The 25,512-nt window shown below is 35.5% G+C and overlaps 1 protein-coding gene across 2 annotated transcripts; it reads right to left on the bottom strand.

Annotated features, from left to right (window-relative positions):
* Positions 1–1,062: 1,062 nt before the first annotated feature.
* On the bottom strand, positions 1,063–18,344 carry LOC104896241 (protein GIGANTEA). 2 transcript variants are annotated; one of them, XM_010682966.4, is made up of 16 exons: positions 18,122–18,344; positions 17,727–17,899; positions 17,448–17,557; positions 15,209–15,280; positions 14,997–15,051; positions 14,761–14,903; positions 14,269–14,543; positions 13,301–13,356; positions 11,056–11,296; positions 10,811–10,961; positions 7,103–7,312; positions 5,343–6,908; positions 5,008–5,076; positions 4,592–4,810; positions 4,219–4,311; positions 1,063–1,944 (listed from the first exon to the last, which is right to left on the bottom strand). In XM_010682966.4, the coding sequence occupies exons 3-16, from the start codon at positions 17,532–17,534 to the stop codon at positions 1,645–1,647; spliced, it is 3,537 nt and encodes a 1,178-aa protein (XP_010681268.1). In that variant the 5' UTR covers positions 17,535–17,557; positions 17,727–17,899; positions 18,122–18,344; the 3' UTR covers positions 1,063–1,644. The 2 variants fall into 2 exon arrangements, with proteins under 2 accessions (XP_010681268.1, XP_019104941.1); XM_019249396.3 differs by lacking the exon at positions 18,122–18,344 and adding an exon at positions 17,988–18,007 and having other exon boundaries at positions 17,448–17,899.
* Positions 18,345–25,512: the final 7,168 nt, after the last annotated feature.

Genomic DNA, 25,512 nt, shown 5'->3' with positions numbered 1-25,512 from the left:
TGTTAGCTGGATATGTGTGTTTACCATGAGTCATGTGTTTTGGAATTGACTAGCAGTCTTGAGCTGCTAGTCAATTTAGGGTCTGTTCTCCCCAACTTATTTTCAGTTCAGTTCAATTCAATTCAATTCAGTTCAGATCAGTTCAGTTCACCTCTTGACAATACTTTTACTCTCACACATCACTATTCATTTCAGTTCAGTTCAGTTCAATTCAATTCAGTTCAGTTCAGTTCAGTTCAGTTCAATTCAGTTCAGTTCACTTCAGTTGTTTTATGCCGAATAGAACAGACCCTTATTCAATAAAAAAAAAAATTGGAAAAATTCAGATTTGTGGTTCATGGTGGGTAGTTGGGTTGCATGGTGGTGGAGAGGGCTAAGAGAAGTGAGAAAATAAGGGAGGACAGGGGTGCAGGTGAGAAGTGGTGGTCGTCGACGTCACGGTCAAAGATGGAGAGGGGGGTTTGGAGTTGGTGGCCAGAGGTGGAGGGGGTTGGGCGGAGAGAGTGGGGTGATGGAGGTGGTGTAATGGCTAATAATGGCAGGGTGTTTGGTGGAGAGAGAGTGTGGGGTGATGGAGGGGGTTGGGTGGAGAGAAAGGAGAGAGAAAAAAGGTTAATGAGGTCAATTAGAGTTTAATTACTAACGAAGTTAACGTTCGTTAGTTATCAGGGATATTCTATGGATTTTTCAGAAAGTTGGGAGTATATAGTGAATTTTGAAACTTGCGGGAGTATATGATGCAAAAAAAATTTGTCGGATATATGGTGAAAAAAACTGTTTAATGAATGCATCAAAAAAAAGAAAAGAAAAAGAAAGGCATGGCATGTTGGTTGATTCTTCCAACTTTGTCCTATCACCATCTACAATGGCTTGATGGTCATGGAGATGTTTGCTCACATACATCTTGGACGATTGCAGGCAATAGAGCGTTGTATTTGGTTAGCTATCTTGGACGATGGCTTGCTACAGGATGCATTAAATGTGCAAAGTCGAGCAAACTCGCCTGGTAGAGTGGTAGTATGCGAGCCACAACAAGAACGCTACTTGTTTGAGTTCTAGATCACAGTATTAAGGGCTAGGATTATGTATTGAAATAAAATTGAATGTGCAAATAAAATATGATACAGATCGAATTGTTTGGTGCCCCCCAATTCAACTCCATACAGAATATTCATGTGCTACTAACCAAAAAAAAAACTATAGTCAGAACATCATATCAACTGTATTTTATACAACTACTTGCCAATTATACCCTGCCACAAATGGTTCTGGGATTATCTTTTCATAGCCATATTTTACAATGAACTGATGAAGTGAGACACGAGGACTGAAGAAAAAAACTATGCAATCCGGCTCACGACTGTTGAAGATGTCTTCCATCTACAGCCAAATGATCCCCGTACGAAACAGGGTATTGGTTGGGACTATGATTACCTAAACCTTGTTTCTGGTTACCTCAATATGGCATTCCCTGTCTCACCATACTTGGATATTAGCACCTCGGACCACATATAATAACAAGGTTTACATTGACCTATCCACCTCCTAAGAATCAATTGCCTAATATGGCTGTCAGGATTAATTTCCCTCAGTGTTAACAAAGCGATAACAACTAAGGAACTCGGAATATAAGTGAAAAGGATGTCAGATGGTTATTGCACACCCTAATTCCTTGGCTGCCATATCAAGATACTCGATAGTCTTTCCTCTTGTAAGTCTACTATGAGCTTCCCAAGTCAAACACTTTTCAATATCTGTGTGCCAGTCAATGATGCCTATATGCAAGTATTCGAAAGCTGTTTTGTGGGTGCCATTTCTACTTTCTTGTTTAAAACTGAATTTTATTGATCCATTCTGCTGTATGTCTCGGAGAACAGAGGTGCTTAGAGCACGGACATGTGCACTTGGATGAGAGAGGCATGTAATAGTAGCTGGTAACCGGCACTGCAAAAAGGAGAAATCCAACTTAGTCAAGTGAATTTTCCCACTGTCTCTCTCTCGCAGGAGAAAGGGTGCAAAATGCATACAAATATACAATGGAACAAGAAATATACTTCCTCCGTTTCATAATAAGTATAACACTTTTCTCTTTTGTGTGAGAGTTTTTTTTAGAGAAGTGTTTCACTTATTATGGAACGGAAGAAGTATATATATACTAGAATTTTTTACACGCGATGCGTGCTTGAATTTTTTTTAAAACAGAAACTCTATTTTCTTCGGCATAAGAGTCAAAATTTGAACATTAGACATACGAAGTATTAATTGTTTTTAGTTGCAAAATTTGATTGGTTTAGTTTATATCACTTAAGTCTCTCACCATTTTTTTTTGTTTTTTTTACTTTTCAAAGTTAAATATATGAACAAAATAGAAAATTTATTGAATTTATTTATGATTTCTAATATTATAATTTTTAATTGATTTTTGAATTAAGTACAATACTTCATAAATTGTAAAGAAAATGGACACTTTGATTTCAAGTCAATTTTTTCATAGGTTGTAGTTTGTAAGTGAATTTTTAAGTTTTTGTAAAATTTCCTCATTTTAGTGATTTGCATAACGTAAATTATGCAATTTTATGATTTTAGTTGACTTGTGAGTTATTGTTATAATTATATTTTGGTATTTTTGTTTGAAGCCCCCTTTGATTTGTAAGTGAATTTGTAATTTAGAATGAAAAGGGGGTAACATAGTCTTTTCATTCGGGGACACCATAGCTCCCCCCTTCTCTTATATAATAGAGATATGTTGTACTTTAATTCTTCAATGATATTTTACATAAACATTTTTACCTTGATAACTAATCGCTATTATATAATAGAAAAAGATAGGTTCAAATATATGTAAAAGTTTCATTATATATAGGAAACACTATAAAAAAGTAAATAATATTTTTCCTTATCTAACTTCTAAATTCTGATTTCACTACAAATACACCTCTATTTTTTTTATCATGACCCACCATTAATTGTGAATGGTTCTTGAGAATAGTGATTTTTAAGTAAATTTTTGTACAATGTTTTTGTATGTATTGACGTTCTAGGTTATTAGTTTTAGTTTGTATGTTAATTTTAAATTTAAACAAAGTTTCCTGATTATTTGAGTGATTTGCGTGATTTTTATAACGTGATTTTCTCAATTGTATGAGTGATGTTGTATGAGTAATTTGTGAGTGAGTGTTGTAAATTAATTTTCGATAGTTTTCCTTGAGTGTCGATTTTGATTTTGACATTCCTTTTGTAATTTAGAAAGGGAAGGGGTAAGATGGGCATTTCAAAAGAGGACACCATTGCTCCCCCCTTCCCCTATATTATAGAGATATATATATATATATATACTCCCTCTATTTTCTTTTGTTGTTCTTGTATTCCTCATTGGGAAATTTCAATGTTATTCCTATTATGAATCTTTCTCCACATAGTGTAATTTATGAATTAAAATTTTCCATGTTTTAAATTGCAATTAATGTATACACCCTATGACTATGAGTAGTCATTTTTTTTACTTTTTTACCCCCACTTTTGTCTCATCGGTTGCCTAAAATAGAGTAACTCAAAGGGCAATAGATGTATTCACACTAGTTTGTAATCAATTTTTACTTTTTTATCCCTCAAACTTTTGTGTCATTAGTTGCCTAACATAGAATTATTCAAAGGGGTAGAATCTTTATTTTTAGTTAATTTATTTTAAAAGAGTTTGATCTTGCCCATTTTTTAATTGCATTTGTTTCTTTCCCGATTCCAAATAGGAACAAAAGAAAACGGAGGGATATATATAATATAGGTTTGGGTTCCCATGAGAACAATGCTTATATGAGAACACTTTGTTATAATCTTTTTTTAATCAATATGTAATCCATTATAACATTTTTGTCCTTGAGGGACCAATGTTCCAAAAGGATTATATTTTCGGGAAAAAGGATCATAATGTAATATGTCAAAAAAAAAAAAGATTATATTTTCACTAAAATGCACTATAATTCCACAGCTCTCATATAACAAGTGTTATGGCGTTTTCATATAAGAAGTTTTCTCATGTGAATTTCATATATATATATATATATATATAGATAGATAGATTGATACTTGGACAATACTGTGTAATTCGTTGGAACATGCCTTCTTAAAAGAAATGTTATCTTGAGGTTTCTGCATGCATTATACTAATAACTCATCTTTATATGAAAACGCCGGCAGAAATTGCTCATGGAGAACATATACCTTTAAGAGATTGGAGAGGCCATCGGCAACAGCTAATCCAGATTCTCCCCATTTTAACACTGGTTGAACTGCTCTAGCAGTTGCTTCTAGCAGCTGTGAAAAATGTGACATAGAACGTCAAAGATTATTCGATCAGGTATAAGCCGGCACTAAATTGGATGCTTTTGTAATCGCCATCCTAAAGCTTGCAATCTTTCAAGTAATAACCACCACCACCCAATCAAAGTAAGAGGCGCACAACTCTTTGTATGCTATTCATTAATGTCATATCAATTTGACTTGTGTCCATAATGTCATGATACACTATGATAAATGAGAATAACTTAATCAAACAGGCATCTGAATGTGAAAAGCCATGGACCAGATATGATACCTCCAACTGTGGCAGAGTGCAAGCTTCTCCATCAACTAGCATTCCATCTGTCGCACGCAAAAGAAGATCTGAAGCACTTGCCAAAATGACTAATGATTCTGGGGTGTCATAATTTCTCATCAATTCCACCATCAACTTCACAATCCGCTGGTTAATCTTCCACATTTTCTGGCCTTGATCATCATCTTTGGCAATCCAGGGTTGTAACTCCCTTTCCGCCTGAACATTCACTTAAGAGTCAGCAAAAAAAGTGCATATCTAGTATACAAGAGTAAAAAACAAGACCAGTTTAGCACCACTAAATTAGCTTTTTTTTCACTGGATATAAAATTTGGATCAAGTGTAAATGAAAAGATAAAGAAAAATGGTGAATCGTCAAAGCAACCAAGATATAGTAGATTGAATAAAAATAAAACCTGAAGAACAATCCCTGCCGCTGCTTTAGCTGGTGATGCAGATACAACATTGCATAGTGCATCAACAACCTGTTCAACAAGATGTAAGATGTGGAAAATTATCATGCTGTTATCAAGTATCACATACTCTTTTAGTAATATGAACAAAGTAATCCAGCAATACTACTGAACAAGATAATGTAGGTCAATGGTATAATTAACATCACAACACACTTTGAAGATACTGGGGCTGTTCCACGTGGATATAATGATGGACAAAAGGTCAAAAGAGGTGAACAACCCAAGTTTTATTCATGTTAACAATGAGACATGGTATAAAATGTTGACATGCATACCTGTCTCCAACCTTGCTGCGCAGACGTACTTTCTGCACTAGGCTGCGTTTCAGGTGATGCAATCAACTTCTGCCAAAGGAGTGAAACAACTGAGAAGCAAAGCTCTTGTTTTTCTTCAAGTACTGATTGCAGGAAAATCTGTACACTGCAATTAAATCCTATATGCCTGTCCATTGTAAGGAATTGAGCCAAATCTGAAGCATCAAACTGGAAGCTTGCAACACTTTTTCCCGCGGTATTTCCAGTATCATTATTTGTGTGTACAGCCTTCCCACAGTTAAGTGAATTTTTTGAATGCGCAGGATCTTCACATGTCAGAGTTGATGGAACTTCTGGTAGAAAACAAACAGTGCCTGCGAAGTCATTATGTTTTCTTCCATTTGTAACAATTGACGAATCCCTCCACACTGGTGTCTGGGATAAATGTGCTTCTAGTGGTTCTGCCTTGTTGGCAATAGATGCAACTGCTTTTCTGTGGATATCTATTAGGTTATACAATGATGACGCTCTGCTGTGAATTTCATTATCCCATTTACACCGCATTAAGACAGAGAGAGCATTCATGCAAGCCTTCGAGCGCCTGAATAATTCAGAAATGTGGGCAGCAACCATAGCAGCAGCAACTATCTCATTTGAGCTGTATCCCCATGATGTACCGATGGTTGATGGTTTCAGCGAAAATAATGCTTCCAATATTGCCAAAATTCTCCGAGTATGACGAATCGCAGAATCAATGCCATCCTTGAATTCATGAGATGAACCATTTAATTTGACAGGCTTGGCTATTTCCACTGAATCTTTGGAACTTGATGGATTAGATATACCAGCAATCAAAGGAAACAGCTGAAGTTCACATGCTAGAGCACAAACAGCAGCCAGCACATAGGAATCAAACGCCACAACAGGACCTTGTTTCTTTGGCTTCTTACTTCTTGATTCTTTTTGTTTCTTTGATTTAGTTGAGCTTGAAGGACTAGATTGAGTTGATTTGGAGTGTTTAGCAGCACGATCAGAATAGCTATCTTCAACCCTCGAACGTTTCCCATTTGTGTGAGCTTCATGACTAACACAGACAGTTAACACCACGAATAGCAATCGGGAAGCAAGCTCTTCAGAAGCGCACGATTCCAAGAACAATGAATGAACCATGGTGCGAAGCTCAGCCACGGCAAGGTTTTTGGATGCTGCCCCTGCTTCAGAACTGTATCTCGATCTTCGATTTTCTTCCATAGAAGACTCAAGTGGAAATGTTCTCTGTAGAACTGATTCGACAGTAGCCACAAATATTTTCATAAGGCATGCTTCAGATGGGCTTCCTCGAGGGAGGTACTCCAGTACTTTAAGGAGAGGTATATATAAGTTCCATGATAGAAGTGGAGGCTGCAATGGCGTAGCAACTATTATTTCAGGCAGATCGACAGCTGAAGAGCTTAATGGTATCAACCCATAAGCAGCTTCCCATATGGTACAAATTCTCCATTCCACCTCTGGACCATGTGCACAAAGCATTGATGCGATGCCCTGGGCAGTAGCTTCAATAGTAGCTTCGGCAGACGGCATTTCTATCTGTTTTTTAAGAAAAAAGAACAATGCTCAGTTGAGACAATCAGATGGTATTGCAAGGTGACTAAAAGCTGTCCTACATCATGGAAATTTGCAGAGAACTTCCTGTTTCTCTCTAGTTTTCCCCTCCCTCCCCCTCCCCTAACATTCCCTCTCACAGGTCACAGCTCATCCTAGCATAAACATAAATATAATACCTGCTTTCTGTAGCATGAGATATAGCCGCCTAAAGGTTCATGCTGAACGTCAACTCCCTCAACTTGTCTCAGTGGTGGAAAAAGTAAGGCAGGCTGAGACAGTATGCGGAATAACAGTGCTGCTGCAGCATCAGCAGCAATACCTTCTCTCATAGACATTGCGATGCCAATAGCTCTCAGAAAATGCAGATGCATCCAGTTTCTTGGCAACTGCAAAAAATTAAGGCATACATATATGAGAGTTAGCATTGACAGATAAAGAAGGCTCCATATGTAGTGAACTGATCATCAACGTATTTTCTAGCTGATGAAATGAGCTAGTTGAAGCACTAGAGGGCACAATGATTGCAAACACTTATGTACCTATAGATTCAATGGAGAAACTAAAGAAATAAAATGTTGCAAGAAAAGATAAACCACACAATAACTTTAGCAAGACATACTAGTAACACTCCAATAAACTGCCATATGCGAATATGCAAATTGGATGACAAAAAATTTACTGATCCGAACTTGGAAGCAAAGCTAACCTTTACCAATCATATCAAGGCAAAAGGCCAGCAAATTAAAGCCCTCATGTCTCCATTCTCAGTGTCATCCATTAAAATCCAACTTAGTAGGTATAATACTGATCAGCAATATGTGATACACAAGTCCCTAATGACAGGCTAATTAGGAGACCAACGATGACACAAACGCAGTGACAGTGATCAAAATAGAGGATAATGACATGAAACGGCTTGGCAATAACATATGCAAACTATTTCTAGCATAAAGTAGTGAACATAGATGACAACGGGTTGGATTTAGGTCGGTGATGCAGGATCAAATTCGACAAGTAAAAGTTTCAGTGATAAAAAAGAATTGCAGCATCAACAGAAGACAAGGGGGGCTCCAACAAAATAAGAGAATGGAAACCAAATTATTGCTAGAAAGCTTATGTCCAAAGAGCCGTTCTCCCTTCTTTTCACCTAAATCAAACAAACATGACTTGCATATACGGAAGAATACAAAGTGCAGACCCTCAGAACACTTATTACCACAAACAGCCTACTCCAAAAGCAATTAGCCACCTCACAATGCAAAAAGAGAGGACTCCCATCTCATAACAAGAGAAAAAAAATAACTACGGAAATGTCCTTATTTAGTCAGCAACTTAGCAGAGTATAATTTTCTCAGCCTCGCAAACTACACGACCCACAAAAACCTTTGAGCTTCTTAAGTACCTATGGTTCCAAGTTAAGATATCCAAAAGGAAAGAGGTTGATTGAGGAGACATATGAACCGATTGGCTCAGGCCTCAGGGAATTAGAGACTTGTGCTTTCTCCAACTGTTTAAATTGGAATAATTGGTTCAGGGTCTCGGAGACTCATGCTTTCTCCAACTGTTCAAATAAGAGGCTGCAGTTGACAGACTTTCTGGGCCTAACCAATTCTAACTCTTTCTAGAAGGTATAATAATCTTCTCCCCTCTCTTAGCCAAGTGTCCAACCCACAGAAAAAAATTGGATTAACGATGAACATAGTCATGAAGCACTATATTGGCAGACTTTCCAGGCCTAGTCACTTCCAAGTTCCTACGCTTTCTAAAAGGTATAATAATCTTCTCCCCTCTCTTGTCCAAGTGTCCAACCCACCGAAAAATGGGATTAAAGAGTGCATAGTCATGAAGAACTATATCATCAAATCTCAGACAAAAATAACTAATATTTAAATATCCTTCCTCGAGCACAATTTGTATCTTCAGCATAATATTGACTGAAACATCCAATTCAATGGTAAGGTTTGAGTAACAAATGTGCATGCATCCATATATAGTCACAGAATCAAATTTCGGATATAATCAGTCGCCATAAGCCCATACAGTTGAGAAACACATTAGTGGGAAATGTGGATGGTTTACAGCTGTAGTGGCCTAATATCACGCCCACACTAAGCTCAAAAGAACCTTTAAATGCGGGCGTAATGTGGCGGCTACGCCAAGATTTAATTCGCAGGAAACTCTTGGAGAATCATCTATAATTCCTCCTCTATCTTCGTAAATGTCCAGTTGCTTTAGCGGCCTACTGGCCTAGACACATGCATCAAATGCTTCATCCCTATATTTCAAGATTTTATTCAACTGCTTGAGTTCTTAACAAAATTTGAATGCAAAACTCAAAACCGTTCAGGGATGAACTACAGTTTGGACCCTCGGAAAGAAAATCCTGGTTACTTATTACTGTCTTTGTTCTTAAAATTTCTTGCCCATGGTTTCCGTATCCAATATATTTCAAACTCTTGCACAATACAAACCTCATGTCACCCCCTTCCCCACCTAGAGTGTGTTCCATACCTCCTCAAAATTTCCCTCTATGGGAAAAGTGTCCAGACAGAACTTTTACCTGAACCATACTTCTAACAAAGCAGAAGCAGCTCAGAATTGCCAACCACAATAGTAATGCCAATCCCTTGTCAGCTAATATTCTTATAGCTCGAAGTTCTAATTACCTAAGTCATTATAATCATAAAAACCAACATATTTACATGATCCTAGGCAACCAAGAGATGAAAATTTAAGCTCAGAAAGTATACACCTAATTTATATTTCCTGGAGCACATGATAGTAGATCAGCACTCAGGAAACTAGAATGGTATAAACAATAAACTCATCCACCTATATGTATCCAGGGATATATAAACTATCCTATCTGAATGGGGGCCTGATTTCAGGCTTTCAGCATTTTCCTCCAAAATAGGAAATTTATGGATCTACATTGGCATAGCGAACCCCGTGAACAGAAAATGCAGGAGCTTATGTTAATTGGCCTCTTAATGTCTGTCAATCTTAGCAATGTGAGTAGTTTAAGACCGCAAACTCGCTCAGGGACAGGTGCTCTTCTTACAATCCCTTCCTTGATCAGATAGCTTGCTCCTTTAATATTCACCCTTTAATGCTACAAACTTCATGTAAAAATCTAAGATCCCTCTAAATATGCAAGATTTTGCATGGATCATGGTGTTGGGCAAGAATAATACTGAAACTATGCTTCTGGGTAGATGCCTACTTGAAGCCTCTCCTAACCTGTGTGTTATGTCAATACCACTGTGAGGATGTCTTGCATTTAAACATAATGAAGTGGCACAATTATTATTGAAGCATCTAATTGGGGTGAGGGGACCTAAGTAGCCATGTCTCCTACAGATGTTAAAAAATTACCAAGATGGTTACATGCTTTAAGGAATAAAGGGAGAAGGCATTAAGGTTGGTTTTCTTATTTTTGCTAGATTTCCATGTCTTTGACTAGAAAGAAGTTCCTACTTTATTAAAGGTATTCTCATTCTCTTGCATAACTTTGGATATAAGGTAGATATTCCCTAAAGGCAAAAGACACTAGGACCTTCATGAGCGTTCTGATTACTCTTACAACATAGCAAGTTTAACTTGTAACTAGCCCTCGAGAGGATTTTTCTGTCCTCCTGAAAAATAATTCTCATTTACTATTAATACACTGCATCGCTCAGTTGAACAAAAAATTAGGCTAAAACATCAAATTCTATTGATAATAATAATATGTTAAATGCCATGTGCTTTAGTATCATTTCGGATAAGAGTAAACGGAAGTCACCAGCAACAGTATTTTAACAAAATCGATATGGAAGACAATGCATCACCAAAACAAAGGAAGAGAAATAATCTCAAGTGTAGTAGAGCAATGGTGATCTTACTCTCATCCCAGTTGCATAATCTTCAGCTGCGCGGAGAAGTTCCACAAGCTGTACTGCAGCATCAAGGGCATCTGGAGCCCATGATGGTGGTGCTTCAAGAAGTCCAAGCAACAGTCTCTGAGTGGCACTTGGTGTAGCAATTGCGTAGTACCTTCCATAAGAAAAAGAAAAATAACCAGATAAGACGATGAAAGCAAATTGTAAAACGAAGGAATCAAACAGTGACTTCAAATTCCAATATCTACCGATGAAATAACCGTGCATATGGTTCAAGTGCAGGTAACCCAGCAACTAGATGCTCATCCAAAGATGTTGTTGGAGGAGGAAGCAGAAGTGCAGGAACTGCAACTGCTGTTAAGCTAGCAGTTTCATAGCGTGCGACTTCTTCATCACAAACGCTCAATATAACACCAGCACCATTTGCAACAGCCCAACGTGGAGTTGACGGCATCAACTGGGGATGCTTCCCATTACCCCGAGAAGAAGCTGCAGGAGGGAAAGATAAGGAAAATTGTACTTCATTATCCGACTTCAATTTTAAACGAAGGCCTTTTCACAGTGTTAAAAATTATTCAGATTACATTAAACAAATTTGAAGCTATGCCTTTCTCTAAACTTGTTTGGATGAAGATCACTACCTGGTCCATATCCCCTTAAAATTTGGTCACATTTCATTGCATGGATTCTTAATATTAGTCCATGGGAGGAGAGTCCATGCAATGGACATTACCTCATGTATTATACTTGGTAAATTTGGCCTCTGGCTAATCTGGTGTTGAAACATAAAAGAGGGAAGATGGAAGATAGTACATAAATCCTTTTTAACCGTTTTCAAGTTGGTAATGATCCCAGCTATTCTTCCATCTAATGGTCCACAGTGAAGGCAGTGCTCAGAAAGAGGGCTTCAATAAATAAATAAAAGGAGGGCTAACAACCAAACCTAAGACAAAGACTTCGATTAGTTGGCATTTGATGTTGTTATTACCCTCACGGCTCCACCAACAGTAAGGTCCAGATGTTGCTGACCATTTTGTCCCCTGAACCTCTGCTATCTCTTAAGCCAGTGTTTAAGCTTTGCATCAGCAACCTAAAGCTCTCAGCCTCAGCCATTAAGCCTTTGCAAGATTGAAGTTCTATCACAATGTTTCAGGTTCAGAGCTAGTCTTCACGGATAAGCTAACTAGATGTGAGGAGGAGGTCTAAGAAAAGACCATCTAAGAGCATGCCTTTTCTTATACCAAGACTCTTTCAGCTAGTGAGTACAAATATCTACATATATACATAGATACATATACACACATATGCATACATGATACATACACTTCTTAGTTGCCGAGCAGAGGCACACCCAACCCCACCCCACCCAATCGTACTTTTCCAGTATACTATATGACGCTGCACCCTGTGAAATGGTCATGAGCTTAGGTTCAAGCCTTTGTTCTCAAAAATTTATTTTCAAGTTCCGCATAGCACATATATATATAGCAGTATGTTACCTTACAGGAGGAGGGGGCAATCTTGGCCTTAACTTATTTATAAGTACTACCTAAGACTTCTTTTTTAAAGGATGTAAGTCTGAGTTTCAAAAAAAAAACATATATTTGTGAATCTTCAAGTACAATTTGCCTCTCTTTCTCACAAGATAGCATTCATGTATCTTCCTCGGGGAAAACCTTTGACAGGTGGTCAGCGCAACTGTTACATTCTAATTCAAGCCCTTTTTCCCCAAGATTTCCCTTTCCTCCCCCTCTCTCGTCACCCTTCAAACCCTAAATCTCTTTCACATACCATAATATCTTTCATCAATCGAAATTGTAGATTAAAAACCCTATTCTATGGAAATTACGATGTAAAATGGACAAAAAAATGGCTAGACATGGCAATAAGGACACAAATACTGTAAACAGCTACACATGGTTCAAAAAGAGGGCTTTGGTCACAGTCGCAGCAACTGTTGCGGTTTTGCGGGTTGAAAATACGGTTTTGGTCATGGTCGCAGAAAACGGTTGCGGTTTCGCGGGAACTGAAAGCATACATTCAACACAAACCAAATCACAGCTTATCATAATAAGTTCAACAAGGACTGCATCACGGTTTATCATAATGTTATTTGCACTATATATTATATAATCGACTTATATAGCATTTTATTTATTCCCCTTAAAACCACTATAGATCTCGTGATTGTTGTTTGCTTGCCTTTTATTATATATATATATATATATATATATATATATATATATATATATATATATATATATATATGTCTGTTATTGGAGAGAGGTGAAGGGAGCAAAGGGAATCTCTGGAAAAAAAAATCTATGAAAAGTAGCGAACCGAACTGACTCGGCCGTATTTTCAAACCATGGCTATACATATGTCCGATAGAAGTCATGAGCAGTTCATAGTCTCCATAATGCACTTGAAGAAGATGGAAAGCAAAACGGGAAAAAATTCAAAGAGATTCCTTTATGTAAAATTTTGACTCACCAATCATAGGTGGCTTGAGTTCTCCAGCGGCATACCTTCCCATAACACCACCACACCTGTCATTGTTTACAAAAGATTGTTAAGTCCTCAAAGAAAAATATACATGTTTTTATCCATAAATATAAATTTCAGGGAGAAATTAATTGAAGCACCTTCTAGGGAAAAAAATCATGCAACTATCTAAGCCCATCACTAATAATAACGGACACTCAGGTCAGATTACAGAAAAGGAACAATGCAACAGATGACAAAAGAATGTCAAGAACAGTTTAGGAAGCACCAAAAAACTTGAAAATCTGCAGCAAACCACCACCACCATACCAACCCAATCAGCCTCATGCTCATAACGCTATCCCTCTCCCTTCCACCATCATTTTTCGATAGCATACTCCCTCTCTCTCTCTCTCTCTCTCAAGCCTCAACCCCTCATAGACATGAAAAGTAACCTGGGATGTTCAGAAACAAAGGCCACCAAAATCACCACGAAAAATAAGAACAAAAAGAATATAGAGATTCTCCGCTACGAAATCAAATTATGTTCAAATAAAACACATAAAATCTGTAAATTTTAGAATTACGTAAGAACACACCAGCCCTAAAAACAACTCCAGTAGGTTTTTGATAAATCATATCTAATTTATCACATTAAGAGCTGGAATTTTAACTAGGACTCAATCATTTTAATCTACTTTATACAAAAAATATATTTGTTAGAGCAGAAATTTTATGAAGAACATAAGGACTGTAGATCAGTTTTAGAGGTAACTAAGACATGAGTCATATTTGCATACGTACAATGGTGCCATAGTCTGTATATTGGGTAAAGCTCAAAGCTATTTATCAGATATGCTTATAGATGTATCGAATCAAGGCATCCACATCCAAAGAACAAGTAAAAAAAGTGCACATCAGCATAAAAATTTTAAGAGTGATGAGCCAGATGTTCAATACTCCAATAAATTACATACCATCTAAAGTAATCGCTTTTAATACCAAGAGGTGCTGCAAGCAATATATCAGTGATCCAAGGGGACAAAGGCCTTGATGTTCTTCTTTCACTTTGCACAGAAGAGGAATGAGATGATTTGGCATCAGAAGCATTGCTGCAAGTAGCATAATCTTTACAGCTGGTGCAATTTTCTGGACTTTTTTGGCGCTCGTGTTTGTAGATCGGGCGATTGTAATGAGTTAAAATCCGCAGAATTTCCCCACATGCCAGTGCCCACTGCTCGGAATACTCATTCTGCAAAATAGGTGAGAATTTTACGTCCTCTTCAGCTAGGATATCACGTTACCAACTCAAAAGATGATATACTATTAATAATATGCCCTGTGTTCTGCACCACCTAGCTATTATGGAACTAAGAGGTTCAATGGTTCGGTGGAAAGAAATGTTACATGGTAGTAAAGAAAGAAAAAGAAAAGCAAGAAAAGCTCATCAAGAAGTATAATAGATATACCTCATCGTTTGGGCAGAACAAGGAAATGAAAGAGGCAAATGGAGGTCTCTCCTTATCATATACTAGTGTGCCGTCAATGATAATAGATATGATAGGAAGAACAACCGCATGGCCGTGCTCTGGATGGTGGAGGACAAATGTGGCTGGACATAATACGTAACCATTAGTTAATAATACAGACAAATCATTATTAATAATTTGAATCAACTTAAAAAAATCAAACAGCTGAGCTTTACCAAGGACATCATCAAATAGACGTTTTTCATCAAACGGATAACGACTCCGAATCAGCTGAAAAGCCAGAGAAAGATAAATTAAGTAGTCAGCAACTTTGGGGAGGAAGAGCCATATTGAAGAAGATGGTGAGGAATCAATTTTAGTCAATATGAAAATATAAAATAAAGGTTCAGTGCTCATCCTATTTTCATAAAAGTTGCAGGGTAAATACCTCAGCAAGGTCTTCAGGAAATTGTTCAGATATGAATTGTCCAAAATACTCAACATAAGCCGTGGTTTGAGCCTGACAGGGAAAGAGAAAAAAAATTTACTAAGAAAGACACAAATACATATAGGGTATATAATTGTAAGAGCCGGAATGATATAAATTAGAAACTCGTAAGAATTGAAAGAAGTCAGAACTAAAAAGCACGAACAAAAGTATATCTCAAAAGTTCAGCACATCAAGCGATAACAGCAGCAGAAACCAGGATGGATTTTTATTAATGTGTCAAGGGAATCTTCTGACCGGGTCCCTTGGAGGATACTTTATATATAAAAATTGCAGCTCCGAAGAGCATATGTATAACATGGCTTGCCATTCAGAATAGGTTCCTCACTGCCAATAGGCTTGCTAGCTGGGTTAGCAGTTTGATTCTAGCCTCTAGGTCTGTGCTATGGCCTATGCAATCCTGAGCTAAATCTTGACTTTAATGTCCAGTAATCTGCATAAATATGATGCTTCATGATGTCGGTGCCGGGAATTCACAGACCAGATTATGTTTTGTGTAAAAGCTGAGCACAAATACAAGAAATTGAGATTTGGGTTCTATAGGATGCTGCTGAATATGTCTTGCATACCTCTGCTCTTAATGATCTGAACGGATAACAACAATGCTTTTCTTCATGAACCATGGGTATAAATGAAGTACACATTCCACATGCAACCTCCAAAAGGAGATTTAAAATCTCAACTGCGCCAAGCTTGCAAATTAACAAGGACCCTGCGTGATCTTGATTGGTCTCCAGAAAATAGAAAGTGGAGTACTCTATAATTCTTTTTAAGTCTTAATTGCACCTAATCAAACCAAGATAACATCTTCTCCACTCATTAGTATCAAGGACATTTAAGGTAGAGCTTGACAGGAATTGATGAGATAGAAACATCTGAACTGTCAAGCAAGCTCTTGGCTGAACTTGTATCTTTAAGATTTTGGACAAACAAGGCAATTTTCTGATATTGAAATTGAAATGGTACTAGAACTCTAGAACTGTTCTAAATTGAAGAAATATACTCTTGACATCTTGCGGAATACTAGGAACCTAGCTTGAAAGACAAGATACAGGAATGGTTGCTTGTTCGCAACTCTCATTTCCTTGAGCGTAATGCTTTACAGACGTGTCCCCAAGACCCAGAAGTTTGCTAAAGACTTGTTGACTGTTGTATCGCAAATTTAAAACTCATTATTTCATATGCAGTCCAGCATCTATGTGACTTCATGAGTTTTCTGAAAAAGTCTCACATGGAGGCAGCTCTGCATGTCGTTCAGCAAATTGAAGGACACTAATTATAAAGAATAAGCTTGGACAACCCTACAGCTATAGGTTCTGCATAACGATGATACAGATTAAGGAACTTGTCATTTAGAAGGAGATCACAATTCACAACAGCTAATTGTGTCATTGTAGGAAATTTCAGTGTCCTAAAAAACCATCGAGCAACAGACAATTTTCCAAATTTTGCACTGATTTGAAAGATAGTAATAGATTGACTTGGTACAGACAGTTGCCTCATAGAACTATAATACTTTAATTGGCAACATGCGGCAGATAGGTAATAAGAGCAACCTTGAAACTGATTGTCAAAATTCCGGGTAAAAGATAGAAAAAAAATTCAATAGAAACCATGTGAGATTGAATCTGTAGTTTGCAAATACCATCACAAAGCCAACCTGGAACAAGATATTTTCCTTGACCCTTGGTTCTACAACAAATTCCAGTCAACCATACCTAGCATAGTCTTACAATGATGGTTGTAACATTAGCTTCATCTGCTTATTCACAGCTTGGCCAGCTCAACAATTGAAGATACCTAGTACAGTCTTACTATGCTAGTAGCAATATTAGCTTCGTCTGCTTACTCACAGCTTGGCCAACCCAACAATAGAAAATACACAAGTTAATTCAAGGAGTCAACCAGCTAGCCTCCAGCTACTTATATATCTACACGTAAATCAGCTTCGTTCTTCCATTTGTTTGTGTTGTTTCCTCGATTCCTCCATTTGTAAGTATAAATCTTTGTCCATATCTTCCCATTTTCCAAGCTAGACAAGCCAGACCATTTGGACCATAATCAGCTCTAACTTACCCATCTCAAATTCTCAACAAGCCAGCAAACAAACCAAAAGGAAACGCGAAAGACCAAAAACAAGACATAAATCAAGAGAATCAAGATGGAGCAATGATATTACCTTCCTTTGTTGTGTTTCTTGTGGGGGTGGCCAAAACAAAGAGGAGAACTGCAGGCCATCAATCCACCTTTCTGATGGACGCTCCATAACAATCAAATCGTCGTCTTTTTCTGTAGAAAATAATATATTGTTCAACCCAACTACAAACACTTCAATTGATGCCCCACACTACCAATCAAGGATTAGAATCTCATAATTCAGCATCCCGAACCGAGCATCGAGCATTGAAGTCAGTCACCTTCCCAATTAATCAGTTCTTCATAAGAAATTTATACTTACAGTTGAAAGTTACTTCTTTCAGAATAAATTCAATATATCTTCTCCTTCAGCAATAAAAATTATTCACAACTGTACCCGATTTACGCTCCGAAATCCAAACCTTCTGCTTTCTAATTCTATCACTATCTTTACTCAAGGATCAACTCCTATTGTTCGAATCACAGCCTTAAATTCTGCATAAAATAATTATTATAATTATACTCAGCACAAACTAATCAATACCACAAAATTAATCAACACCGAATCAAAACTAAATCATACTTAGGTATATAGAAACACACAGGATGCAGTCAATTATCAAAAATACAGAAAAAAAAAATTGGGGTTTCATTTTAAATATAGAAAACAGACAACCAAAATATCTAACAAAATTCAGCTAGAAATAAAGTAATTACCTGTTCAAGAAGAAAAAAATAAATATCTGAAGCAGTCAATTTATGCTGAAGTTTTGCGATTCTTGTTGATTTTTCTATGTAATTGAAGCAAGTTGGAGAAAGTGGGGATTTTTTTTGGGGAAGATTTTAGAAATGAGAGGAGAGAGAGAGAAGAAGGAGATCTTTTTCGGGTCTGTGCGCTACTTGTGAAGTATACGTGGCGATGATATTTTCCTCTCACCTTAGAGGCCGCATGTCGCTTCATGTTAGATTCGTCAATCACTATCCTACTCACTATTTTTGTTTATTTTAGTTTTTTGGGTTAGTGGAGGTGGGGGTAGGGAGAGGGAGGGGGAGTGTATTACAGAATTGGAATTTCGCATAAGTTAATTCGGTGGAACTTAACTAGTAACAACGAATGCCTCTTGGTAGACGGGGAAAAGTAAGGGTGTTTGTTGTATTTTGATTAGAGTATGTTTACTAGAGTTTGATCTTTATTGCTAGACTAAACTTTACTTGGTATTGCAATTGTTTGTACACGACACGCTGCTCATCATTCTATTGCTAGTGGTAGATATAAGTATTGATTGAAATATTATTGCACTATTTTATTATATATGTAGGTAAAATTATGCAACGATTGGGTAATATACTTAATATTGTATATAAAGAAGTATGATATGTTTTAATAATAAAATATTTTTTAATATTCCAAATTCATTTAGGTTGTGTTTGGGAACATGGATTTCATTTCAATTCTAGAATTTCAATTCTAGAATTGTAAATCCCCACATTCAACTCCAAATGATTTGTTTGGGAAAAATTAGGAATTTCAAATGCATAATTTGAACATGTTTGTAATGGTATTGTTAATGGTGGGAGAGAGAAGAAGAGGGAGAGTGATGAGAGATGTTTGTAATGGTATTGTTAATGGTGGGAGAGAGAAGAAGGGGGAGAGTGATGAGAGAGGAGATAGAAATAAACTGACACTTATTTTGGATTTGAAATGACATATCTTTTGGTTGGATTTCAAATTCTCCAATTATGCCTTACTTCTTATTAGTCTTGAATTTGGGCCAAATACAAATCCAAATTCTTAGATGATCCAAACAAGTGATTTGGCCCAATTCCAGAATTTCAAATGAAATTCCAGAATTTCAAATGAAATTCCAGAATCCAAACAGGCCATTATTAAATTGAAGTCATGCGGGATCTAGAGTAGAAATTAAAAGTAATAAATATATATCATATTGTTGTTTGATATAGCTTTGTAGTAGGAGTTTATCGAACATTGAGAATTTTGAAGTAGAACTTTATCTGATTTAATTGATTCTAGATGAAAAACTGATATTTATCTCTACACAATACACATTCCTATGATGATGAATCTGTAGGGGATAATAAGTGCTTGGTTTATAGTGCTTCGGTACGTTTTTTCTTAATATTCCTTATTACTGGAAACTTGTGAAAAATATTATAAAATTTGTATCTTCCAATGGATGTGCAATTGCTTTGTTTGACGCATCTTGGTCTGGCTATTGTAACTGTTATAACCTTGATTATAATTTCTTGAAATTAGAAATTATTTGAGGTTCCACTTAATTTGATATGCCACTTCCATTTCTAATAACAAAGTCCAAAAGTGAGTGTGAGAAATTGAAAAGATAGAGAGAGAGATATTTAGTCGAGTTATTATATTAAATAGTGGACTACATGGGTGGAAAAAGAGGAGAAACTACATGGAAAGTGTTACCAAAAATAGGAAAAGGAATAGTGTTTAGTTTAAAAAGATACATACCAAAAAAAAAGAAAGAGTAGATTAAAAAGGAACAGATGGAGTAGATTATCTGATTTTTTTTCCTAAGTAAAAGAAAACCATTTTTCAACTACGTGAACTAGATAGTTCATCTCAAAATAGTGTCAAAGTCCAGACCTACGCTAGAACTACCTGAGCTAGGGTTAGTAAGTCTAATATTCAAGGAGTATACGGGAGATGAAGGTAGAAATAGAAGATTGAAAGCCCAATGATCACGACAGTAGCAACTAGGACCACTTGAGTTAGGGTTCATGAGTTTTGACCAAGTGTGTAGCTAACTAGCTGGTACATATTTTGAAGTTTTAAAATTTCATTTGGCAAAGTAATATATAAGTATATGGGTCGGATTTGCGTCTAAATATGGACCCAAACTAGACCCATAAATAATGGTTAGATCCTAATTATACAACTCGTGCACACTATAATAAATTACTAGCCACGAGTTAGATTTGACAAATCTGGAGCATTGCACGTGATAAATATGTATTGCAAGGTGTTTATATACTTATCCATCTGTTGTATTGCATATTACTTGAATCTGTAACCTCATGTTTAAACATTAAGAGCTTTTCACTTAGCTACACAATCTTTTGTATTTTCTTTTGATTTATATATAATAAATGACAATATAGAAAACATATACACAGTTCATGTATAAAATCATCAGACATAAGCTCATAATTATTGTCCATGGAACAACTTGGGCATCACTTACACCCAAAAAATTAGTGATAGATTTAAACAAAAAATTCATTATATATCACACAAAACTTCCTATCGCCACGTAACACCTTCAAAAGATAATTATTGGTATCTAACTTATCATACATCTTCAGAATTGACATGAATAGCTTACAAAACTGGCGTGACATTTTAAAATGTTATCTCTCAAAAACAAAAGAAATAATACCACAACACTCTTCACCATTTGATACCTCTAAAGATTCCTACCATGGCATCAAGCCATCAAATGCCAAAAAACGAAAAGCAACATAACACAAAGAATGACATTAGCTACAAACTTTATTAACTATATATATAAGTTTCAAAGTAGTTAATATTATAAAAGTCATTGAGGGGGTGCCGACCATTTATCATGATTAAGAAATGAAACCCTTTGAAAAATTGACACGTGGATAAAATAGTGGTGTAAAATTGAATGGGACAATTGTTGAATGATAGTTGAAAAATATCTGGCCATAGAGGTGCCAAGTTATTGTAATTGAGCAGCTTAAGATATTTTGTCATACGATTCAAAGACTTCCACGTTGTGCTCAATCAACCTACTTATATTGTACTAGCCAATAGGGAAATAGTTATAGATCCCACTAACTACATAATAAAAATAAAAATAGGACATGTGGGTCCTACCACTTAAACCATTTCAACGGTTGCCAATATAATTGATATTAACAATTAGGAGTAAACAATCTCTAATCATTCATCATTGTGTTTATGAATATACTTACAGCTAACCTCATGCATTAGTGCTCTTTCTTTTTCTTTTTTCTTTAGTTTTGTTCAACTTTTAGGAGTATGAAGCAACAAACAAACTAAAAAGTTTTACCTCTTTTTTGGGTGGAAGGTGGGGAGGTTAAAATTTATAAACAATATAGGTATAGATAGCAACGTAAAGAGTAATAAAAAGAGAAAGGCATAATTCGAATATAATTAAGCAAAATATTGCATAAAAATCTTCTTCCGTTGACTCATTATTTGGTATATAAAATTCTCATAAACTATTTCAAAATGTTAATTATTAGTAAAAGTTGTTACCTTTACTATGTGCTATGTATTTACTTTATTTTTTAATGAAGGTAGTGTTAGACTTTCAAAGGTTAATTTTGTAAATCTTAATTTTTAGTTTTCTATTAGAGATAGTATTAAGAAAATAATTTAACTTCTAATATTCTTATGAGAATTTTATTGTGCTTCGAAACACAAGAATTATGGCCTATATCATACACGCGTTTAAAAGCATAATAGTTGTGGCCTATATCATACACGCGTTTTAAAATCATACTACAGGTGATGGCACAGATTGTTTCTTTTCGTAAATTTTTATTTTGTGAGGAAAAAAATTGACAACATAATTTGAACAATACAAGAAATTGGAGTAAGAGTTTATGTCTACAATAGTCTATTATCATTACCATTAATGTGTAAGTAAGTTATCTAACTACTTGTACAAGTCTTTTAATGAGATATAGTTACAAGACTTTATTATATTTTATTTTGAAATATTAAACAATAATGTTAATGTTGGATCAATTGTTAAGCTCTCCCTTTTCATTTCAAAGGTCATGCGATTGATACCTTGTAACTACAGAACATTATTTTTTTCAGTTGAGTGGTTTGACATGAAAATAGAACATTTGCATTAGAACCTTAGAGGAGAGTGACACATGGCACATAGACATTTTTAGGAACGCCTTTTCATATATTAGTATAGATATAGATAGATGCTTCTTTGTTGAAGAAATTATATAAGATAAATGTTATAGGTAATTGATAAATAAATAGATGGCAATTGATTGAAAATATATACTTCTCCCGTTTCATAATATAATGTTTGTTTCTCATTTTCTACATGAATGAAGGTATGTGGAACATGAACTGATAAACAATTGATGTTGTGAAGAAAATCTGAGCTAGAAGAGAAAATGGAGAATAATTAGTGAAAGAACATTGTATGTAAAAATAATTATTCAAACTTGTATAAGCATTTCATAGAAAGTGATAAATGGTGTTTGGTTGAAAATGAGAAGTTCATTCACATGGAAGTTCTACTTATCCATGGGGATCTAGGTAAGCAACTTCCTCCATTTTGTGGGAAGTAGCTCGAACTTCATTAGACACATGACTTTTCATGTTTTTGTCGACCAAACAATACCACTATTTTTCACTTCCTAAGAAATTGCAGCTCCCATGTTTATTATGTCAACCAAACAACACTAAAGAAAAGATTAATGTCAAGTAGTAAATAAATGGTGATGGCACAATTTTTCAGGCAATAAAAGAAATTTAAAATGTGGAATTAAACTATATATTACGGGATGGAGAGATTACTACATTATGGTAAGATCATATATCATTAATAATATCAATTATTTTTAGATTACTATTAATTAGAAATTTAGAATCCTTCCCATTTATTTTCATCTGTTTCCTATATCTGGACTTTGAAGTATTGGACCTTTGAGTGAGGGTTCTGTACGAGGACAACCTAGAGATAAATTTTTCTTACCATGGAATTAACGAACTGGGACAAAAAAAAATACATTTATCAAAATGCTATATATGATTAGAATAGCAAATATTTCCATCTATGTCACTCCATGTCTCCACGTGTTTATTTTTTCTTCAAGAGACTATTCTCAATTAGTCATTTATTTCATAATTACTTACTTTTACTTTTTTCCTTTTTAGTAATTTTAGTTACATTTCTAAGCCTCTCTTATCCTAGTTCTACTCTCCCTTTGCTTTAATGCATGAGTCTCATTTATCATATAGTAATATACCTTACTCTTTATCTCTCATCATTAAAGTAGAAAATTCTTTGACACTTGTGGTGTTGAAATTCTGTATATGTGTGGTCTATTTTCTCTACTATGTAATTTTTAATTTTTTAATTGTATGTGAATTACATGTAGTATTTAATTATTATTAGCCATTATATATGTGACATTATCTACATATATGTTCTTTAAGATTGTTAGATTTATCGAACTCTAATTGTTTAAAAAGCTATTTTGACAGCTAAGGTCTGAAATACTATATTAGTTTTTTTCCATTATACCCATTTATTGTACATTTAAAGATTTTTTTGATCCATATGAGCCACAAAGGCACATACAAAACTTTAGGTTGACAAGAGAGAGTTTTGCATGTGAGGTTTGTGTAAGAAAAAGGCGGAGAGATTGTGTTACTATTGCATCATGTGGGCCTAAGAAGCAGGGATAAGACATGAAGGTAGGATTATATGTGTAGTAAATTGGATAAAAGTCGTCCTAACCGTTTTTTCGAAAATTCACTTTAAAAAACAATATCTCAAGATGAGTTGCTAATCTCAAAAGGATTGTTCCAAGGAGATGTTTGCATCATTTTGGTGGACGGAGCTTGGAAAGCTAATAAAGGCAAACCTCCTAGGCTGGTATAGGTTGACAGATCATAGTTAACGACCGTCTAGTTTTCGAAGGAAATGATAGGATTATGGTTTCTACTTCCCTTCAATCTTAAGCTCAAGCGCTCTTATGCGGATCAATGGAAGCAGAACAAAAGGAATGTCGTTGCGTTAAAATTCTTACGGACTTAAGCGAGCTAGTTAGAGCGTGTAAGAATAATAAAGTCTCCTTCGATATTTCTAGTATAGTTCAGGATATTAAATTAATGTGTGGTAAATTTCTTTTTTATGAGATTCATAAAGTAGATAGAAGGGAGGTCCACCCCGCTCATAATGCCCTAGCTATTAAAGCAAGGGAGGGAGGGAGGCTTTCCTATTTTGTTGGTCTTTTGTTTGTAAAAAAAAGGTAAAAGTAAAACAAAAGATCGAAAAACATAAATGTAGGACGCTGGCCCATGGTTAGGTTGAAATATGACTTCATGTGTGAGAGAGAATGAAGTTCAAGCATTATTGCTATTTAGTGCTAAATATAGCTCGAAATTTAGCTATAGGGGTCGACTGTTTGGAGCAACGATGAATCTAGTTCTCTTTTGCATTTGAGTTGATATTGAGATTTGAGAGGTATTAGTTATTCTAGTGTAGAAGATCTTAGAAAAATCATGTTGGTGATACCATATATTGAATCATTAACATGATAGTTTATGACAATGTAGTTTGGAATCCTATTAGCAACTTTATTCATTTGTCAAAAAAATTTCTCTCTCCATTCTACTTTGTTTCATAATTTTTTCACTTATTTTATTTGTTCTAATTTTTATAAATTCTTTCCATATGGCTTATTATCCTCACTTACCCACTACATGGGTCTACTTGATTTGTCAAATTACACCAATATTTCTAAACAACTTTCTCTCTTCTACTCAAAGTTCAATAAATGATCTATTTTCACGAACTCAATTCTTTAAATGTTGGAATTCACTATTAAGAAAGTGTATGAAATTAAGAGGAGTATCTAGATTCTAGGGTGTCATGGTTTCCAAATATCATGTTAATATGGAGCTTGTCTTGGCAACCAATCGTTTGAGTCTGTTAGGGAACTCAAACGGGGGTAATTTGGTCATTTTATGCGTTGGAAGATTTCACGCACGTGTAGATGACATTTGCTTGGTACCAATGCTAGGTTATAATGGTACCATTCTCCGAAAATATTGATACCTTGGTACCAGTCCTGATAACAATTTGATACCAATGTCAGGTTATAATGATACCATTGTGTTTTATTTTGGGTGTTTGAGTCTTTTTTGGACTCAAACCGTTGGTTACCAAGCCTTTCTCTGTTAATATGCTATGTAATTCGATGATTGTGCGGTCACTGGGAGATTGCATACGCAATGTTCATGTGATGATTTTGTAATAATTGACATGTTTCATATACTCCTAGTTGCTATATATATGGATGTATGCATCAATCAA

This window comes from Beta vulgaris, chromosome 1, assembly GCF_026745355.1.
Source record: "Beta vulgaris subsp. vulgaris cultivar EL10 chromosome 1, EL10.2, whole genome shotgun sequence".
NCBI lineage: Eukaryota > Viridiplantae > Streptophyta > Magnoliopsida > Caryophyllales > Amaranthaceae > Beta > Beta vulgaris.
Note: the sequence above shows the minus strand (reverse complement) of the source record. Positions and strands in the feature narration are given on the sequence as shown.

Coding starts and splice junctions, on each gene's coding strand:
- LOC104896241 (XM_010682966.4), bottom strand. CDS start 17,534: ATGGAGCGTCCATCAGAAAGGTGGATTGATGGCCTGCAGTTCTCCTCT. Junction 11,297..13,300: donor ACTCAAGCCACCTATGATTG/GTGAGTCAAAAT, acceptor TCCCTCCTGCAG/CTTCTTCTCGGGGTAATGGG. Junction 4,312..4,591: donor GCACTCTGCCACAGTTGGAG/GTATCATATCTG, acceptor CATTTTTCACAG/CTGCTAGAAGCAACTGCTAG.